Consider the following 18,057-nt stretch of genomic DNA (forward strand, 5'->3'; position numbering starts at 1 on the left):
AGCAGATCACAACACTAGCGTACACCTAGGGATATGTTGAAAGTAATGTTCGCCGAGTATCATATGTTTGACCGGCCCTCAACAAGACAGGATCCTGTGCGGATCAATGGACAATCAGAAGAAAGCTGTCATTTTTCTAGTGTTGGTTTCGCATGGTACACATAATCTACACTCAACTGACTCGCCCATGTGAGTTAAGGTGCAATTAAACGAGTGCATCAACAGTAGATCACGCAACAATGCCGAGAAAACATGTTTCAAACCAAACTACTGTAGAAAAAGTAGTGACTGTACTGTACTAACGAAAGTAGCTGAATATGTGAAGTGTGCGAATGAGGCGTGTTAACGACAATATATTTCAACGAAAAACATCTTTCTTGTGGTCAGATATCTCGCCTGCTTAGCTTCGAATGTTCGGTTCCTTTTTAAAAGTTTCAATAATAACTGGAACAGTAAACTACGATCGTAAATCTTTTGAGAAACATAAAAAATGGTATATTACTAATGGAACGAATGTTACATCCGTGTAACAGCACCTTTAGGCTTCCATAACTGACACATGCAAAAGTTTGACAGCTTTTCCGTGTCCGATGTGTTGTTCCCTCTACCCGCACACTATTAAGCAGCCACGAACTGAAAAGGTGTAGTGCAAGGAAAAAGCAGACGGACGACAGTTTGCCAATTCGTCGCGAAGCTAAATGTACGTTCTGGATTTTGCTTCATGGACCGTGGTCTATTGATGGGCCGCAGCTGTGAGCACTAGAAAACTGAGTCAGCTTTGTTCTGCAGTTAGTTGGATTACCCTTCCAATGGTCGGTGACTCCGGTTAGAAAACGTAGAGTAAGTACGAGACGCAGTGTGTTTTCCAGGCTAGTTTTGGCTGTCTGCTCGAAGGTGCCATTTTTATTTATAAACTGCCCCCTGTCTGCCGTCATCGTCGTTGTCGTCGTCGTCGTCGTCGTCATCGAATGGTATTGTGATTCAGTCCGGCTCCAGGGCTAAAGTGGAGGAAAAATCACCAATTTTCTGTCGGCCATTTTGGCCGGTATCGGTTTTTCGGTTCGGAAGTTGCATGCACAGCGTAAGCGGCAGGAGCAGCATGACGGCGGCAGGAGTGGAAAGTGAAAAGAAAGAGAGAAATTGTGTCTACCAGTGTGGTGCGTAAACGGGTGTGTGCGAAAAGAGCAGAACTTGTCGTGAGAAGGTGGTGTCTGGTGGTAGGAAAAGTGACTAGGTAGGCCGTGACCAATTTCGAGTCGACTGCACCGGGAACAACCGCCCAGTGCATTGAGGCTCAAATTGCATCCAGAGGCCAATGGGCGATCCTCTCTGGGGATCGTTGATTGCTAAATGGTGCGGAAGTGCGTTTATCGGACGGAGTCGCCAGGATTGCGGCTGGTACTGAACGACGGTGCTGGTTGTATCCTTGCATTGCAGCAAGCACTGGTGTATCGATTTTTGTGTGTTTCTTTGTTATCTACCACACCGGACGTCGGTCAATTTGGCAATGAAGAAAAATTTGCCCTAGTTCATAACTTGATGCAACTATTTGTGCATGGTAGTGAAGAAAAATATGGGTGTAGTTTGTTCTAGAGCGTTTAAAAATGAATCAGTGATATGGTGACAAATAATTGACATAATAGTTTTTTTGAAGAAAATCGCCGTTCTCATCGTCTAAATACAGTTCAGTAGTTCGTCTACGCATTTTATGCGTAGACAGGCAGTCGCCATAAAATGATTAGACAAGTTTTCGCCCTAAAAGGCTACAATGTATACCGTTCTACTTACGACAGTCACATTCTTCCCGGGTGGAACTTCAGTTTCAGCACTAGAAGAGAATGATTGCTTAAACACTCATTTACTTTTTTCTTTTCGACAGCATACAAGTGCATCTTCATCGGAATAGAATAACCTTGTGAGGAAGCGATTGAAACGCGGTCCAGTCGCCACGGTTGTTGCTATGACATTCGATACCGTCAGTCAGTCCATGGAACGAACCAATGGCAAAGCAATGGAACAACGGGAAGATGGTCAAACAACGACAGTGAGCGAGCATCAGAACAGCAACAACACAGCTGATAATGCGTAAGTTATCGCAGCTGATAATTGTGGCGATATTTTTAAAACGCAATCTTTACAATCTAATGACACCGTTGGGTTTCCTCCGTTGTAGACATAACAGTAATAGCAACAACACGACTGCGGCGCTCATTAGCAGTTTCCCCGTGGAAAAGCTTGCTTCGTTGAATGCCAAAATTTCCAACTCGCGCTGGGTCGTCCCGGTGTTACCGTCGCAGGAGCTCGATTGTTTGCTGGATGCGGCCATACAACTATCGATCGCGGGTATGTTCTGAAGCTCCCACAACTGTGCCACGGCTGTTTATATTAAACTCGGGTGTTCGCTGGTTTTTTTTTCTTTCAGGGGTAGATGGAGACTGTGAACCATGCGTTCGATTCTATCAGAATGAGCTGGCGACCTCGTTCATCAACATACTCACGGATGAAGCTGTCATGTCGTGGAAGAACAACATCCACGTATGCATCTTCAAGTCGTGCTGCAAATTTCTACGCTTGGCATCGCTGCACATGGAGCGCGACAATCAGTCACTGTTGGAGCTGCTGGCGATCGTGTTCGATCCGGAGAACAAGTTTCACGTGCACAACATTGCTCGCCAGCCGGAAAACATGGTTACACCGCCTCCACCGCCACCGCCGCCTGCAGTGCAGTCCACGTTGGCCAACCCAACCGCCACCTCCTCGTCGTCATCCTCATCGTCGTCTTCGTCGTCCTTGCCGGACAGCACCGAAAGTAGCAGTACCACCACTAGCAGCAGCAATGCGCCCGCATTATCCACGGCAAAGCAACCACAGCAGCAGCAGCAACTGCAGGACATCGCAGCAGCCATTGTGTGCTTCGCAAAGCCACCGCTAGAGACGAAAAACCCGCGCGGTTGGCTACTCAATTTTATCAATCAGTTTGGTGTCCATCAGGGCTTTGATAACTTCCTCAAACGGATGACAATGGCCATCGAGCAGCATCAGCAGCATCATTGCGAGCAGGACCTACAATCCGGCGGTGGTGGTGGGCCGGGCGAAAAACAGAAGCCCAAAGGGAAGATGTCCCTACACCTGCTGTTCGCACTGCTGCGTCCGTTCGGGCTGTGTGCAGAGTATCTAACCGTCGAAACGATCGAGCGGTATCTGCTGCCCGGATGCCGGTTCGTGCTGACCGTACTCGAGAGCCTCACGGACGCCGAGCTCAAGCGGGAGGTAGTGTTCGAGGGGAAGAACGACTTTATGACCGGAATCGTGAAGTTTGCCCGTGCCTTGCTGACGCGCGTCCCTGGGCAAGAGAGTTTGCTGAACGAGCTGGAGATGGCGCGGTTGAAAATCATCCTGCACGTGCTGCAGATATCGAGCTTTAATGGCAAAATGAACGCACTGAACGAGATCAACCGGGTGCTGAGCTATGTGTCCATCTACCCACACCGCGGGTTGATCGCCGAGGAGGACGGCGATTTTCTGAGCGCCAACAAGATGGCCCTGTGGATTCGCAGCAATCGGGTGCTCGGGATCGTGCTGCGCGACTCCCTCCACCAGTCGCAGTACGTGGAAAAGCTGGAGAAGATATTGCGGTTTCTGATCAAGGAGCGGGCGCTTACGTTCGACGACCTGGACGCGGTGTGGAACGCGCAGGAGGGCAAGCACGAAGCGATCGCGAAAAATGTGCACGACCTGCTTGCCAAGCTGGCCTGGGACTTCAGTGCCGACCAGCTGGACTACCTGTTTCGGTGCTTTCAGACCAGCATGCAGAAGTCTGGCAGTCGGAAGCAGCGCGAGAGGCTGCTGGAGCTGAACCGGCGCCTGGCCGAGGATGACAAAAACGGCATGATGGCGCAGAAGGTGTTGAACATGTTCTGGAACCTGGCGCACAGTGCCGATACGCCGCTGGAGGTGCTGGAGCAGGCGCTGCAGTCTCACGTCAAGATTCTGGACTACAGCTGCTCGCAGGAACGCGATGCACAGAAAGGCATTTGGCTGGTGAAGTGCGTCGAGGAACTCAAGGGTCGGGATGAGTGGGTGTTGCCCGCGCTGCGGCTCATACGGGACATCTGCTCGCTGTACGACACGACGCCAAACCATACGCCGCGCATGCACCACTCGATGAACCGGCAGAAAATCATCGATCAGCTGCAGAACGAGCACAAGCTGGTAATTCTCGTAACGAACAGCCTCACCTGCTACATGAATCGCGTGCGGGCGCTGGTTGCGGCCGATCCCTCGCTGAAACCGGCCAAGCTTAGGCTGGACAATCGTTACCCCCATCCGCAGCAGATACAAGAGAGGCTAGATTTCCTCAAGTTCCTGCTCAAGGATGGCCATCTGTGGCTGTGTGCGGACCAGGCGAAGCAGATCTGGAACTCGCTAGCCGTGAATGCCGCCTTCGAGAGCGATCGAGAGGAGTGCTTTCGCTGGTTCAGCAAGCTCATGGGCGAAAACCCGGATCTCGACCCCGGCATCAATCGGGACTTCTTCGAGAACAACCTGCTGAAGCTGGACCCGCTGCTGCTGACCGAGAACGGTATCAAGTGCTTCGATCGGTTCTTTCGGGCGGTCAACACGAAGGAGGAACGGATTGTGTCGGCGAAGCACCACCACCACCACCACCATCACCACCATCGAAGCACCTCGTACGTTCTGTACAACAACGGCGAGGAGCTGATTGGTAAGGACTATCTGTGGCGCGTGATTACGTCCGCTCCGGAGCCGATCGCAAGCCGTGCGATTGCCATACTGAACGAGATGATGACGGTCGGTCCCCGGCAGCTGGCGGACGTGGAAGCGTACCACGAAAGCTTCATCGAGGAGTGCTGCGAGAAGCTGCGTGCCACCTTTCAGAGCATGGAACTGCTGCTGCGAGAGTTTCCTTCTTCGCCAAAGGCGACAGAACCGGAGACTGCCGCTAGCGAGTCGCCGAAAACCGCCACGACGGGCTGTGGAACCACGGGAGAAGGAGAAGGAGGTGGACTGCACAGTGATATCGAACGGAAGAAGCTGCTCCTCGTGGACCAGATGTGTCGGATGGTGCGAACACTGCAGGAGTACATTCGCGAGTGCGATCGGAAGTTCGTCGGCGATCGGCTAGCGCTGCCTCTGTGCCATGCCGTTCGTGGACGACACATCGAGCTGATAATCAAATTTCAAACGCCCGGTCGCCAGCTGGACGACGTCGAGATGATCAGCCACAGCAACGAAACGATGCACTCATTCAAGCGCAGTCTGCTGCGGCGCATCAAGGCACTGAAGGCGAACGAGATCCGCGTCGATTTATACGATAACGCGACGGGTGAGCTGATCGTAGCGCCCGACGAACTGCAGACGCTCGCGTTCTATGGCGTGCGGGACAAGATGTCGCTCAGTGCAAAGCTGACACCGATTTCGTCCGGTTTAATGGCGACCGGTTCACCGGACAGCTCGAGCGAAAGTAGCTCTGGCTCGCCACCGCGCGCCAACTACGTCGACCCGATCAAGCAACACTACCATCACCATCAGCAGTCGCAGCCGCAGCAGCACCATCAATTCCAGGCACAGCAGCAGTCAATGATGCACCAGCATCCGGGTTTCATGCACGGCCAGCAACAACAGCAACAGCAGCAACAACAGCAGCAGCAGCAGCAGCAGCAGCATTTGGCACAGGGTGGTGGCATGCTTGGCCAGGGCTACCATTCGCGTCTCTTTTTGCATCAGACCGCGGAATCGGAGGACACGCTGCCCGGCGCGGTGATTGCGCGTCGGCCGCAGTATACCAAATTCTTCCTGCAGGTCTATCAACTCGCAAACGCGCTCGAGCACGAACGGTTACGCGACAGTGTGCGCTCCCTGCTACACCTGCTGCCGCTCGATCGTCTGACGGTGAGCAATCTGTACGAGTTGTTTCGCACGTCGCAGGCGGCGATGGACGACGCGCGGAAAGCGCTGCTCGTGGAAGGAAGGGTGGAGGCGACACCACCGGGAGTGACAGTTCCGCCTCCAGCATCGTCCTTGCCGGAAGAGGCGAGTACCACCAAGGCTGTGATGTTTGCTACCATCGCCAGTACGTGGGAAGCTTTCAAGTCGCTCTTCCTCGACCCACCACCCGTTCGCGTACTCTACAATCTGGAGGTGCTGGAGGCGATGTTGCTGCCGGCGAGTGTCGGCCCTCCGCCTACTCCCATTCACCCGATGGCGAACGTCGCGGTGCCGCCAACGGTTACCGCCGGAAATGGTGGCAGTATAAAGGGAGATGGTTTGATGCTGGGGCATGACGCTGCTGGTGACCACAGTGCGACATTGTTAGGTACCGTGCTCGAGTTCCAATACGCCTGGTACAGCTGTGGGGCGGCCGATTTCATGCTGGCGCTGCTGTCGGAGAAATGCGCCCTGGCGAGCGCTCCCGGCGCCGATCGGCACACGAAGCGGGCCACCTTCCGGTGCGCCATGCGGTTGGCAAAGTTTTTCTTCCTCACCGTCGGCTACCTGGTGCCGCCGCCCACCTTCTACGATCAGATGCTGCAGTTCGATCAGTTTCAGGCCCAACTGCGCCGGTTCACTCCACTGCACAACGTCCTGCGGGGTGGGCTGCGCTGCGAGCATACGCTGCACGGGTTCGCGAAGCGACTGGCCGCGTACATCCTTGAGGTGGAGAACCGGCCCGGTGCCATTGAGACGGACTTTGTAACCCAGCTTTACCGGGGCGAGTGGACCTACCCGTCGCAGGGGACCGTAAAGGCGATCATGGAGGTGGCGCTCAGGGCATCGGTAAGCTGGGAACCGGTATCGTGGGACGCCCTGCGGGAACGTATCTTCATTGCGCGTGATGGCGCCGGTGAGCAACAACCGGCCTCGGCCACGCTCACTTCCAAATCAGCGGAGATGGGCGGCAAGGATGTGTCAGCGGACACTACCACGGCGGAGGAGGTCAGTGATGGAAGCAAGCGCCGAAATAGCACCAGCAGCGTCGCAAGCAACAGTAGCAGTAGCAGCAGCACCGATGGCGACACTAGCACCAGCGGCAATAGCTGCTGTAACAGCAGTAGCAGCAATTCGGCCGGTCCGGCGGGAACTTCCGATGCGCAACAGCAGCTCCACCAACAGCAGCACCACCAGCAGCAACAGCAGCAACAGCAGCATCACCACCAGCAACAGCAGCAGCAGCAGCTTGTGGCCGTCGTAGATCGCAGCGTAGACTACGAGGTGCTGCAGGTGGCGCTGGAAGTTCTCACACTTGCGTTCGCGCTGCACCCAGACGTTGTGAAGGCGCTGCAAAACGAAGACTGTCTCTGGGACAGCTTTCTGGGCTCGCTGTTGGTGGGGAATCCGTCGGCCAAGATGCGCATGATCGCACGCGAGCAGCTGCTGGCCATGCTAACGGTCGAGGTGTCCGAGGATCTGCTGCAGGCGGTCGTGCGGGTGCTGTATCGCATCTGGCGCGACGTTAACCATCGCACCGAGACGTGCTCGGACTATTTGCAGCTATTTGCGCAGCTGCTGCAGTACAAAGGCCGCCACGATGCGCTCGTGCTCAACACCGAGGAGCTGCTGAGCAAGGAAATCAAGTGGCTTTACTGGGTGCGGGACAATGTGGCCGAGCATGGCAAAACGCTGGTGCACGAGGACATCCTGGAAGGGCACCTGTGTCTCACCCGGGCTCTGGTGTACCATATGAAGCCGGACGATAAGCGTTGTCTGAATACGCTTTTGGTGGTGAGTCACATTAAACATGCGCAATTAATTACCGATCTATTGTATTATTTTTTTTTTATAGCAGTCTACACTTTTACCTCTTAAGTAAGCTGATACTATTCCAGTTATTTGTTTTGTTAAATCGAACCTTTTTTCATTACTTACGGGTGAATCAGAGCAGAATATTAAGTAGTTTGTACATTTTGCGAAGGTGGACTCTCCTTCTTCAGGATATGATTGAGATTTCGGTGTGTAACGATGGACATTCACAAGAAGTCTCTGATCTCACATCTTTTATAGCTGTTTTGGTTCTCGTATCTTGGACTTGAAATTTTGCTCTCAACAAACTTTTGAAGCCCATGAGCCCTTTCACAGTAGCAAAGCCAGAGGGGCGTTCTGGACCGTCTAAATTTTTCACACAGTTTTCGGTTGTTTCTGATGAATTAATACCAATATTTATACTTTTACATTTTAGATTTTTCAATACAGTTTCATGTTTCCAATCTGATTTCTAGTTTACTACTAGCTACTACTTTTTGTGAGCACCAAACCTGCAGCTACAGTCAACTAAACTGTGATTTTATAAAGAATTTTGCTGCAGACGTCCTTATTTCAGTCAGAAATTTATCATTTATCATTTATTCATTTAACCCCGGACTCTGAACCACTGTGCCTCCTCTGATCGAGAATATTGACAATCCATGTGCGCAAAGGTAAAAACTCTAGTAAGCTATGGCCGAAGACGGTAGTTACGCCAAGAAGAAGAAGAAGGAAAAGAAGAAGAAGAATCTATAAGCTATTATATTTACATTTTTATGGATATCGGTTTATTTTCACGCGTTGCTGTAGTTCATATATTTGAATTTAAAAATAATTATTTCTTTAAATCACAATTTTTCAGGATTTAGTCCAGGAGTTCGTGTTCAACGCGTCGTTCCAGTACATCCATTATCGATGCCGGAAAGAGATAAACTTTCCCCTGCCACCACCAGTGTGCCGTACGCCGCGCACCATTTCAGCTGCGCTCGATCTGCTGGTGGCACTGTGCCACAATTCCATCGAGCTCATGTCCACCATTGCGATGCTGCTGAACGATATGTTTTTCGAGGATATTGAACCGGTGCGCGACTGGGAGTATCTGCCACCCGACTCACCCCGCGCACCGCATGGGTTCTGTGGCTTAAAAAATGCCGGCGCCACGTGCTACATGAACTCTGTCCTGCAGCAGCTCTACATGGTCCCAGCGCTGCGGAACGGTATCGTGCGTATTCACCAGGCGGTGACCGATCAGAGGGAAGATTTCAACGAAGACCCAGATGGACATTCTTTGGTAGGATGATGGTGACGGGGGAGCAATGAGCGATGCGTTGTAAATGTGACTAATTGTACCTTTTTTGGTGGACGTGGTTTAGCCCGCCGTGCAGAAGGATGGAGACGATGGAGGAAAGAACTATCACATCGGCATACTGAAGTATGTGATGGTAATCTTTTGCTATCTTGGTCATAGCGCATTACAGTATTATGTACCTCGTGGTCTCTGGAGACATTTCAAGTAAGTACCTCGCAAAATGGTCTCGAAACCCCTAAGGTGTTAAGATCTGTTTTCGTTCTTGTTCTTGGCTCGTCTTCGTCGTAGGTTACAAGGGGAGCCAGTGAATCTACGCGAGCAGCAGGATGCGGTGGAATTTTTTATGTCACTTTTTGAAAGCATTGACGAAGGCCTGAAAGCCCTGAACTGCGAGCAGCTGATGTCTGCGACGTTGGGTGGATGTTTTAGCGATCAGAAAATATGCCAAGACTGCCCGCACCGGTACAGCAAGGATGAACCATTTAGTGTACTTAGTGTCGATATAAGAAACCATAGCTCGCTGACGGACTCGCTGGAGCAGTACGTTCGGGGCGAAATACTGGAAGGTGCCGATGCGTACCACTGTGATAAATGTGATGAAAAGGTGCGTAGGATTGAGAGGAGGAGGCTTTGTGTCGTTCGGTCATTAAACACAATTTCCAACACTTTGCACTCTGTTCTTTCGCCAGGTCGTGACAGTGAAACGGCTGTGTGTAAGCAAACTGCCGCCCGTTCTAGCAATACAATTGAAGCGTTTCGAATATGATTACGAACGGGTGTGTGCTATCAAGTATAATGACTATTTCGAGTTCCCGAGGGTGTTAGATATGGAGCCATACACGGGTAGGTTAAAAGCTGTTTCTCGTGTATTGTGGCTTATTCTTACTTTTTTTTCCAACAAACATTATTTTTCTTCGCTGTTTTTTTTATCCACGTCCAAGTTTCTGGTCTTGCGAAGCTGGAGGGTGAAGTCATCAACGTGGCGCCCAACCAGGAGGATCAAGGTTCGACACGCTACCAGCTGACCGGCATCGTCGTGCACAGTGGGCAAGCATCCGGTGGCCATTACTATAGCTATATCCTTCACAAGTAAGAAGTGGCATGCACAAAGAAGCGCGCACATTCTTTTTATCATTCCATATTAAACACCGCATGTATTTCCCTTTCGCCCCTCAGAAACTATGCCACCGGCCAGAAGAAGTGGTACAAGTTTGACGACGGTGAGGTGACGGAGTGCAAGATGGACGACGATGAGGAGATGAAGGCGCAGTGCTTCGGCGGTGACTACATGGGCGAGGTGTACGACAACAATCTGAAGCGGGTACAGTATCGCCGGCAGAAGCGCTGGTGGAACGCGTACATGCTGTTCTACACGCGCAACGACGTCTACTACGCGAAGCCGCCGAAAAATGCATTCTGGTGGCGTCTGGATTACTTCTCACTGCCACCACATATCAGGGCCCAGGTGAAGCCGGACATCGAGAGCCTTTCGTTGGCACAGAGCGATAATTACTACTTCCTCATGGAGCCGATCGTGGAGCGGTGCATACGGTTCGTTCTGTGCATCCTGCTCTGTTTTGTTTCAGCACGGGTTCGAATAACTTATGTTTTGTTTGATTTTATCTATTTTCTAGAATACAAAACATACGATTCCTTCACTCACGGATGCTTTTCTCGGTAGAGTTTTTCAACTTTATGAAAAAACTGACAGAGTTTCCAATCAAACCAAAGAATAAGATTCCAGTCTGGCTGCTCGTGGTAAGTTTGTTTTTTTTTTGTCGTTGTTTATTTGTTAGAAAAAACTCAACGAATATACAAAGTCCCGATGAGTAACTGTGGCTAATGCATGCAAAAAACGTGCATAACTTATAAATCTTATGTACAATTTGGTTCCATTTTTAATTGCTTAAATGTATTAGGGGTATCACAACTATTAAAAGCAAAGTAAGCTCTATTAAACATACTGCTCATAGTAGCCATTCGAGCAAACTGGCCATAAACGTACTGCCTATAGGGTGCCCATAAGTTCACTTTGGCGTAACGACCGCCTTCGGTCATGCCTACCCCATTAAGGGCTTTCTAGTCAGGATAGTCAGTCCTCTCGTACAGGGGAGGATCCGGTCTCGGTTGGGATTCAAACCCACGCCGTCGAGGTGGTTTCTAAACGGCGCTACCGCTCGGCTGTGGCGGATCCCAGATAAGCTTATTGTCCGGGGTTTAGGCATCACGTATCGAATTGCATCTGCGCAATGTTTGGGTTTTCAATTGGTAACTACAGATAAGAAGTGTAAAAGAAGAAAAGGAGATTGCTGATAGAATCCTTTAGAATTTAGATTTACATCATAAGAATGATCATATAAGTAGGAACGAAGCCACTGAATAAAGTCGGAGGCAATGTCAGTGGGTTAAGGCTACTGCAGATAAAGATGTGATTCCATGATAATTTTCCATCCGATGTTGGTCTCAATTTTTTGTAAATGGGTTTTGTTTCATGATGATTTCCACGAAGTGCGCCGACATTTTAAAGATCAGACTCATCATCATTTATGTTTATTTCCCGATTCAGAAAGGACAAGAGGAGGTGTGTCTGCTGAAGGTCCGATTGGCCGCAAAGTTTCTGTTTCATTCGGGCTTTAAGACGAAGAAAACGATTCGCGGTCAGGTGATGGATTGGTGAGTATTAACAAAGCTTCGGTGGTTGCTAATTTTTATCAGCTACTAATCTTGTGTGTTTTTGTTTTTCTGCAACAGGTATGAAATATTCCGCGTGCCGCTCGAGGGATCTGCCGTCATACGGGAATGGTTCGCACGGAACGTGCTGCTGGACCCGCCGGGCCGGCTGAGCGAGTATCTGTTAGCCGCCCCTTTGCCCGAGATTCGATCGTGCTTCGCGAAGCTGGTCGTCTCCTTTTGTCACTACGCGGCCGAGGACGAGCCTGTGGCTGGCTTCGAGGGAAGCAGCTTGTGCGAACAGGTGCTGGTCGCCGTGCTCGCCTTGCTGAAATCGGACGTGCCCGAGCACGGCAAACACTTGCCGCACTATTTCAGTCTGTTCTCGATGTACGCCGGATTTGGCTACCGCGAGGAGTGTCAGCTCATCAAGGTACTTCGGACGGGAGGGGGGGGGAGTGTTTGGTGTGGTTTTAAGCTGACCGGCAATACTAATTGTGTTTTGCTTTTGCAGCTGAACGTACCGGTGCTGTTCATGAAGGTCGCAATGGACGATGGTACGGGGCCAACGATCAAGTATCAGTATCCGGATCTGAGCAAGCTGCATCACGTCGTGTCGCACCTGGTCCGATCGATGGACGTGTCGTCGCGCTGCCGAAGCGCCATCAATGGGTCGCCGGTGCTGCCAAACAAGTACATAAATGAGCACATAACTCGCAAGAACGCGCTCATACCAGTGCCCGAAGAGTGCATCGAATATCTTTACAACCGTAGCGGGTAGGTGTCGTTACCGAAGACCGTCACAAACAGTTCTTTCGTTATCTAGGTACTAATATTTGCATATACTGTCATTTGCAGCTACATCAAGCGCCTGCTGGAGGATGTGAACATAGGCGAGGACGGGTTTAAACTGCTGCAGTACTGCTGCTGGGAGAATCCGCAGTTCTCCAGCAACATACTGATGGAACTGCTGTTCCAGTGCGATTACGTGTACTGGCACGATATGAAGCACTACACGGACCTGCTGCTGCACATACTGCTGATCGAAGACTCTTGGCAAGGCATTCGCATAATGAATGCACTGTTGGGTGAGTGGCGTGATGATGATATGTGCTGCTGCTCCCTTTCTGGTACCTAACGAGGTTCTCTTTTTGTGCGGGCGTGTTCACAGGCGTCGGTCACGACCGGGACGGACTGTTGGAGATTATTCGGCGGAGTAAGTTGAACTACCAGAAACGTGCCTACCAGTGCATCAAATGTATGGTGCACCTGTTCTCGAAGAGCACCGTGGCGCTAAACAAACTACACACCGACGTGGCGCTGGCGAAACAGTGGACGCTGGCCATCGAGTGGCTGCAGGAGGAGCTGGAGAAACATCGCACCACGGGCAACAGCCAGTACAACTACAACTCGTGGTCCCCGCCGGCCCAAAGTAACGACAATACCAATGGGTTCCTGCTGGAAAAGTCACAGTCTGTACGAGAGATTCTCCAGATGGCGTTTGATTTGTGTCCCGAGGAGGTACGTACATACTGAAACATAAGTACAGCTTCGGTCATATGAATTAAACCACTATCTGATGTCACCTTTATTGCTCAATGGAACGTAGGGGGTTTAAGCATCTGTATCAAAGCAACAAATACTAATTTTTGGCATAGCCTATAAAACTAAAAAAATGTCAATCGAAATGTCCTACTATTAGTTGTATGTTTTATGTTACAGCAGAATCCCGAATTATCGTGAGTTTTTTTTTACTGTCGCTAGCTCGTTGGGTGGTTGGCTCTGTTATAAAGAAAGTAATAAGGGGAAAACTAGGTATTGCAGAAATAATGGACAAATTGTACCGAATACTGAATTAGCTGCTATAAGGCTGTGTAGGTCATAATGCTCAGAACCCCTTTTCTCAAAACCCTTATACTTCTAATTGCAACTTCAGTTTCGCAATAAAACCATTTTTTAAATTAATCCCTTCATAGTTTTGCCCAATCCTGACTCGGGTAAGCCGATGGAAGTTGTACAGCTTTGCCCTGGCTCGGGCAGTTTTTTGTAACACGCGTTTTGTTTCTACTTTTGTTGCGCGTCCTTTATTTCGAGTGCACCTGCTTCGATAACACGTTCTTACACTAAAAGGCATCGTTTGTACTTCCCGAACACCCATTTATCGTTTTCGCTCAAACCGATGTGACTGTCAGCAACGGCTAATAAGCTGCAGTTTTCTCTCTTCGCAATTTAGCGAAAACGTTAAATGGGTGTTCGCGTACGTCAAACGATGCCTTTTAGTGTATTTGTTTGTATACTTGTATTCATATATTTGACACTAATCAATGTAATTGAACCAAATTTGTGCGTATTATCAGCAATACACTGTTTTCAGGGCCAATTTGTCGGCATCAAGCTGCTCTTTGTTGGTAGTAGGCAGTGAATTGCACGCGCAAGGTTTTTGTTTGGCATCGTTAGGAACCAGTTTGGGCTCATTAAGTTTAACTTTGCCATTATCGGTAGCAACATTGACGCGACGAGAAAATGTCGCGTTGTTGTCGCGCCAATGTTGTTACCGATAATGGCAAAGTTAAACTTAACAAACCCAAAGTGCTTTCTAACGAAACCAAACCAAAAACAGTGCGCGTGCAATTGACTGCCTACTACCAACAAAGAGCAGCTTGATGCCGACGAATTGGCCCTGAAAACAGTGTAATTTGTACTGATCACAGTCACAAATAATACATATGCAAACTGATCATCATTTAATAAAAAATCCCAATGTTTTTTGGAAAATAGATTTTTTTCTTCGGTTCTAGATAAAAAACTATACAAAAATGTAAAATTTTGGGCCATATGTTCGGCTTGGCAGGAATGTGCAGGGGTTAAAAACGTTTCCATGAACGATAAAATATAGTATTTTTTAAATGTATTTTGTTGACATGTTTTCGTACTTTTGTTTGTAGGTCTTTTGAACACATTAAAGGTACGATAAAGTTAGTTAAATATTCAATTATATCGCGATTGAATGAACTACTGGTTGTTTGGGCTTTTAACCAGATTACGCATGCAATGAAAGAGTATGAATACTACAATTGTTTTTGACGGATCGAGTAGTGTGATTCACCATTACACTGGCGATTATTCTTCGTTTACCGTGCCTATTATGGATTTTTCTTGAAATTGGCCTATTCTCGGTTAACATGCCACCTTCTTCTTCTTGGCGTAACGACCTCTTGGTCATGCCTGCCCGTTAAGGGCTTACGAGACTTGTTTCCCTGTTGTACGTGGATAGTCAGTCCTCTCGTACAGGGGAGGGTCCGGTCTCGGTTGGGATTCGAACCCACGCCGTCGAGGTGGTGAGCCCCGGCGCTCATGGGCCGATTTTCTAACCGGCGTTACCGCTCGGCTGTCGCGGACCCCTTTACCGCGAATAATCGACAGTCTATTGTATTATGTAATTTATATTCGGCAGTGTTGTATAAGTGTTTAATTTGGGCTATATGTACTAGTAGTCATATGTAGTATGACACATTTTTAATAAAATATAAACCATTCATTCCAGTGTTAAATTGATTTAGCATAACAACGACGTATAACAATATCATTTATATTCTTAGATTCAGGAACAGGAACCGGAAGCTCATGTAGCGGCTGGCCATGATCCGACGGAAATGCATCCAACAGACGATGTAATGGAGAAGCTGGAAGAGATGGAAAAGACGGCATTACCGCCACCTGTAACGGCCAGCAGTCTGTCATCCGGCACGGCATTGACGACCATCTACTCTCCGCAGATGTCGACTCGAAGCGCCGAGCAAGCATACGGCGATGGTCATAATGGACCACCCGGCACCATCGATAGTGATCAGGTCCGGCCCGGTTCGGCGGTGAAGCAACTAACTGTTGGGATGTCCAGCGTTGATATTAGTTCCGACCACCCTTCGGTGGCATCGACAGAACACACGACGTCGAAGGCGTCCACGGCGCCGGCAGTAGTAGGACCTAGTAGTAGTAGTAGTGCCACGACATCACCTCAGTTGTCGCTTGTGAACGTAGCGCCATCGGTATCACCATCGTCGTCCGTGGCCCTTTCGAGCCCCTCGGGTACATTGATGGCCAACAAGAAGGATCGTTCCGGAATTGGGCCCGGTGGCGACGGTGAACAATCGGCTACCAGTTAGCACAACCAGGTGGACTGCTTGTGAAGCATATAACCCAAAATGTGCAATCATTTTGGCCGCGTGAGATGATGGCATATCTACACCGTAACGTGTCATACGCGACGTAGCAGGCAGGATGCTGGAGTAGATTGTCTTTCACAGACGCGAAGAGCTGAAGGGACACGTGAATCGGAAAGCCGACTTGTGTAGCTGGAAGTTTTGAGGACACTTTGTGCTTCAATTCATTGAATGGACGTGAACGCACGCGGGCGGTTGTGCGAAGCGGAACTAGGAGCTAATTTGTATCTGTTAGAAATACTGATAGCGGAAGGCTGGACAAGAAAAAAAAACAAAAAAACAGGAATAGCTAAAAGAGTAACTCTAGCAGCAGGTTTGCAAGGACGAACGATACACATAACATGCAGAAAAACTCAACGCTTCAACACACATCAACACACACATACACACATATACACACAACCATGGTTTAACCTTTAATAATGAATTGAAATATCCTTTGCACTGAAGTCGTTTGCAAGAAGGTGAAAAAAGGTTGACCATTTTCAAGCATTACGAGGGTTGCCTTTTAAGTTTCGGGATTTGGAAAAACTGGTGATGCAATCTGTTAATTAACAATTTTATCGTAAAGTTAGACGTTTTTGAGGTTATCCGTACTCAGAACGTTTTGACATACGAGCGCTATTTGTGTTGTTAAAAAAATGTTTAATGTTTCAATCGACACGATTCTTTTTTGAGAGATCTTCGCTTCTTCAGGTGATGAAAAACGTTGACCTCTCAGTTTATTTTTTTACGTACGGAAATTAAAAGAAGTCATTTGGTGCTAGATCCAGGACTATATGGCGAATGACTCATCAAATCGATGTTTTGAGTACTCAAAAAAGCAGTTGTTTGAGCCGATGTGTGAGAGCTCGCATTGTCGTGGTGACGGGTGATCCGTCGACAGCGGTTAAATTTCCTGATTTGTTGGAAGGCAACTGGCAAACAAATTGTTGTGTACCACTCAGAATAGACTGTTCTGCGTTGTTATAGAGGTTTGGTTGCGATTTTTTCGAAAAAACATGCGACAATTTGCTTAGAAGTGCTTCGTGCGTGAACAACTTTGGTTGGATTCGCCTCATCTTGAAACACCCATACAGTCGATTGCAGTTTAGTTAAGGGCTCATTCGCGTAAATCCACGACTCATTCCCTGTCACGATATTATAGACGGGTTTTGAAGCACCGCAATCGTATTTTTCGAGCATTTCTTCCGACCAATCGACACGAGTCTTTTTTTTAGAGATTGACAAATTTTGTGGAATCCAACACCAGCTAATTTTTTTGACGGTTAAATGTTCATGCAATATTAAGTATATGCTGGTCCCAGTAATACCTAAGGTTGTCTCTATCTCACAAAAAGTCACATGACGATCTTGCAATATCCGTTCACACACAGCAATTGTTTTCGGAACGACAACTGATTTTGGACGACCTTCACGAAATTAATCTTGGAGTGAACTCCGACCACGTTTTAATTTTCCAAATCATCGATAAATACTGATCAGTGATGGAGCTTCATCACCAACAGTTGAATTAAGTTCATTCATGCACTACTGCTGTGTCAATTCACGTCGAAAGTTGCAAAAAATAATCGCACGAAAATGTCCACGACCCAATTCCACAATTTGGCGGACATTGACACTTTTAACATTTTTTTAACAACACAAATAGCGCTCGTATGTCAAAACGTTCTGAGTATGTATAACCTCAAAAACGTCAAACTTTACGATAAAATTGTTAGTTGGTAGATTGCATCACCAGGTTTTTCAAATCCCGAAACTTAAAAGGCAGCCTACGTAAAACACGGCAAAACGATTTGGGTCGGTGGGAAAACAAAATCAAATACGGAATGCGTAAAGACTACGCTGGCTGCTTACTGCCGTTACTAGTCACATTGAATGGCAACAGGGGGGGGGCTGTTAGGATGAATAAAATGAACGGGCAATGGCGAGGCGTAACTAGTGAAGGATATATATAACAAAGAAAAAAACACATGCAAAAACATGCAAAACAAAAACTCGTACACACTTCAAAACGCGCCCCGACACGCAAACACATAAAATGCATGCTACAATAAATTGTGAAGAAATATAAATATGTTTAAATTATTGGACTAA

The 18,057-nt window shown here is 48.5% G+C and overlaps 1 protein-coding gene across 1 annotated transcript; it reads left to right on the forward strand.

Annotated features, from left to right (window-relative positions):
* The first annotated feature begins 698 nt into the window (after positions 1–698).
* On the forward strand, positions 699–15,903 carry LOC131293551 (probable ubiquitin carboxyl-terminal hydrolase FAF). The gene is made up of 17 exons (XM_058321628.1): positions 699–840; positions 1,880–2,085; positions 2,174–2,343; positions 2,423–7,743; positions 8,624–9,052; positions 9,135–9,274; positions 9,359–9,674; positions 9,760–9,913; positions 10,012–10,159; positions 10,247–10,621; positions 10,705–10,828; positions 11,637–11,743; positions 11,822–12,173; positions 12,255–12,517; positions 12,599–12,828; positions 12,912–13,261; positions 15,340–15,903. The coding sequence occupies exons 2-17, from the start codon at positions 1,961–1,963 to the stop codon at positions 15,901–15,903; spliced, it is 9,168 nt and encodes a 3,055-aa protein (XP_058177611.1). The 5' UTR covers positions 699–840; positions 1,880–1,960.
* Positions 15,904–18,057: the final 2,154 nt, after the last annotated feature.

The sequence above is a fragment of the Anopheles ziemanni genome, chromosome 2 (genome assembly GCF_943734765.1).
Source record: "Anopheles ziemanni chromosome 2, idAnoZiCoDA_A2_x.2, whole genome shotgun sequence".
Lineage (NCBI taxonomy): Eukaryota > Metazoa > Arthropoda > Insecta > Diptera > Culicidae > Anopheles > Anopheles ziemanni.